Here is a 3,388-nt window from a genome sequence, read left to right as displayed (position 1 = left end):
CATGTACATTCAAAACACCCATGAAAGTGGTTTGGAAAAAGAAGTTGGATTACCTTCTTTACAGTTATGATGCCGACTTGGAAATTGGGATCTGTGCTGATGTCAAAGGCGTCTGCACCGTCTCCATCCACAATAGTATATTTCATCTCTGCATTGATTCCTTCATCCAAGTCCTTGGCAAACACTCTCCCCACAGTGGAGCTAATTGGAGCTGATTCCAACACACTCATCTGATAATGTTCTATAAAAAAAAGCAAGAACATACACATTCTTGATAATCTGTCACTATAAAAAAATGCCTTGGCATTATTACATCACGTCAGGCATGTTGTGCGAAGCATCTTTTTCTTGGTTCAAAAATTAAAACTAGAGTTTTAGAGATGAAAATTGAGGTCCAGAGAGGCTGAGCCAATGGTCATATTGGTCATAGCCTGTCCCGGATGTTCAATGAGGAAGAGTCAAAATAGCTTGACCATAATTCTAACAACAGGACAAGATGAAAGCAAAACTATTTCTCATCCTAGTGAAGGCACCTTCAGAGTGATAGGAAGTACCTTGCTTTCCAGTCTTTCAGTACTTCCTAAGGAACTGAAATATTTCCCCAAATGCAATTTTTCTGTCTTTCTGAGAAAGACAGGAAAAACACTGTGGTCACAAACTACATATTTATTCTGTTTACATCTCAAATGCCCACTTTCCTTTCATGGTCTGGCCAGTGTGTTGAGTGCCTATCTCTGTGACCACCTGCTCAGAGATGACAGAGACCAGTGGTCTACCAAGGAGGAACAGCCGCGGAGATGAAGCTCCACCAGCTCCGTGTGTTGTCCCTCAGTGTGTCCTTGGATCTGAGATTGTCCACTGGCTGCCTCATCATGGACAGACCCCTGAGGCTTCTTGTTCTCTTGTTCCAGCACAAAATACCAAAAAAATTCTCACATGTGTAAGAAGCTCAGAGTTGGTAATGTTCTCCTTTTTGACTTGATATCCTGAATTTACAATTAAATTTAGTTCATTTTCATCTCCATGAAGTTATATCTTTGCCAACTTACCTTTTCTGGGGCTTAATTTTTTGACATTCTTTGTTATTTCATCAATCATAATGTGATTGACGAAATAACAAAAAGCATACAATCTCCCTTTCAATATGTACAAGGTCTCTTTTAATATACTTTGTAAATTATGGGAAAGCTTGGGGTGTGAGAGCTCGAGTTTCACAAAGATTCAGGGAGAGGTGACAGCACCCAGCCAGCTCACAGCACCCTACCTTGCACAGGAGACGAAATGATGCCCGTTCTTTACAAATACTAGCCAGGAAATCTTTAATGTCTGTGCTAAGCTGGCAGGCAATTGGATTTCATGATCTGTTTCCATTCACTCCCCAAGTTGTTGATGGATTACACTTTGCTATTGCAGAACTTTTGGGAAAAGCAAACAAGCATCTGCCTACAATTTTCCCCACCCAGGAAAGCTATGTTATGTGTTTAAACATACACATACAATTTCTACTTGTGATGCATTGTATTAGAAGTAAATAGCTTGAGATCTTGATATTCTATTATATTTCATTCAATTAAAGATGTCTGAGGTAACATAAGATAGTAGGTATGTCATTTCGTCAACATCCCATAATCAGTTATGGTAATATTTACAAAAAAGAAGTAAAATGAAATTCCTACAATGAGGGATCAGATGATTAATAAGGCAGAAAAGTATATCCAAGATAGGTTTAGGGAATGCTGAGGTCATCTAAACTTAGTTTTAGCCAACAGATGGGGAAATAGTTAATGGTAAGATAAAGCAAATTTTTTAAAGTCCGAAAATAATGACCATTTTAGAAGAAGCAGAGATAGTGTGTAAAGAATTGCAAAGATGTGGAAACAACCCAAGTGTCCATCAATACATGAGTGGATTAATAAAATGTGGTATATGTATACCATGGAGTACTATTCAGTTTTAAGAAACAATGGTGATATAGCACCTCTTGTATTCTCCTGGATAGAGCTGAAACGCATTCTACTAAGTGAGGTTTCCCAAGAATGGAAAGACAAGCACCACATGTACTCACTATCAAATTGGTATTAACTGATCAACACATAAATGCACATATAAGAATAACATCTATTGGATGTTGGGCAGAGGGGAGGGGGGAGGGGCGAAGAGGGGATGGGTATTTGCATACACAAAGAGTGCAATGCGCACCACCCGAAGGATGGACATATTTGAAACTTGGACTTGGGGGGGGGGGGGGGGCCATGGGCAACATACATAACCTAAACATCTGTACCCCCATAATATGCTGAAAAAAAAAAGAATGCTTAGAGACACAGAGATTTAAATTACTTTATACATTTACAGTTTGTATTCCATGAAACATAATCTGTACTTTCACTCTATCCTGGATTCTCCATTATTACCATATTTTGAAAAAATAGCAACTCAAAATGTATGCTTTGGCATGGTGTTAAGATGTTGGTTTGGGGGGCAAGATGAAACCCCTCGTTATCCTTGTATTGTGTTCTGTTGTGAAGCGGCCATGCTTGGGGTGACACGTCTCCCCTGTAATATGTACAAATCCCTGTACTTATGAGCTATGGAATATAGCTTCTGCCTCTACCAGAGATACCTGTCTAGTGTCAAATTTAAAAAGCCAAATAGTTCAAGGATGTTCAAGAATCTGTACCCTACAGTGTGTGCAGTGTGACCCATTCATGAAATAATACAGATGGAACCCACAGGATCACCAAAGCAAGAAAAAGTCTGTGCACGTGGCATTTCACAGACCATTCCATGGCGCTCATGGTCTGCACTGTAGGACCAATCAACTCTGTAAGCTACTCGTTCTCTTTGTGAAATGCTTCTCTACTATCCTGCCTTTTTCTACCATGAACGCTGATGGGGACTTAGTGAATACCAGTTGCATGTAAATATTTGAGCTCTCTTTCTGTGTTTACATCGATACAATGGAAGGTTGATTTGGTCTGGCCGATTTAAAATCCAGCTATTCAGCTGATAGTCTGGCTGGTCTGGCTTTATTCTTTCTGTTTTTAGTTTGTTTATTTTTTTTAACCCATTTCCCTGGTTAAATCTTTCACCTGGAATTGTGTCTCCTGTTCTCATTTCTCCAGCTACTCCGTTCAGATGTCTGCTTCTCAAACGCACGTCTCCACTCCCGGGCTCCGTTCCACAGTCAAAGCTCCATATTTCCACCTTCCTTAAGGACATTCAACCTGATTGTCCTCCTGTCACTTCCTATTCAAATCTGAATTTGTCTCCCTCCTTCCCTGCCACTAGGTCCATTATGCATCCTCTGTTTCTATTAGTAGCACAATCCTTCTCCCTGTCACTCAGACTTAAAACATCGTCATCATCTTTTTTTTTTTTTTTTTTT

General features: G+C 39.7%; 1 protein-coding gene across 1 annotated transcript in view; it reads right to left on the bottom strand.

Moving 5' to 3' along the window:
- CDH20 (cadherin 20, type 2) overlaps positions 1-3,388 on the bottom strand; it is a 226,850-nt gene that overhangs the window by 57,053 nt on the left and 166,409 nt on the right. Inside the window, exon 6 of the mRNA XM_012651737.1 lies at positions 54-241. Within this exon, the coding sequence (XP_012507191.1) occupies positions 54-241 (188 nt within the window). The remainder of the gene's footprint in view (positions 1-53; positions 242-3,388) is intronic.

This window comes from Propithecus coquereli, unplaced genomic scaffold (genome assembly GCF_000956105.1).
Source record: "Propithecus coquereli isolate 6110/MARCELLA unplaced genomic scaffold, Pcoq_1.0 Scaffold37, whole genome shotgun sequence".
Classification (NCBI taxonomy): Eukaryota; Metazoa; Chordata; class Mammalia; order Primates; family Indriidae; genus Propithecus; species Propithecus coquereli.
This window is presented reverse-complemented; position numbering and strand designations above follow the sequence as displayed.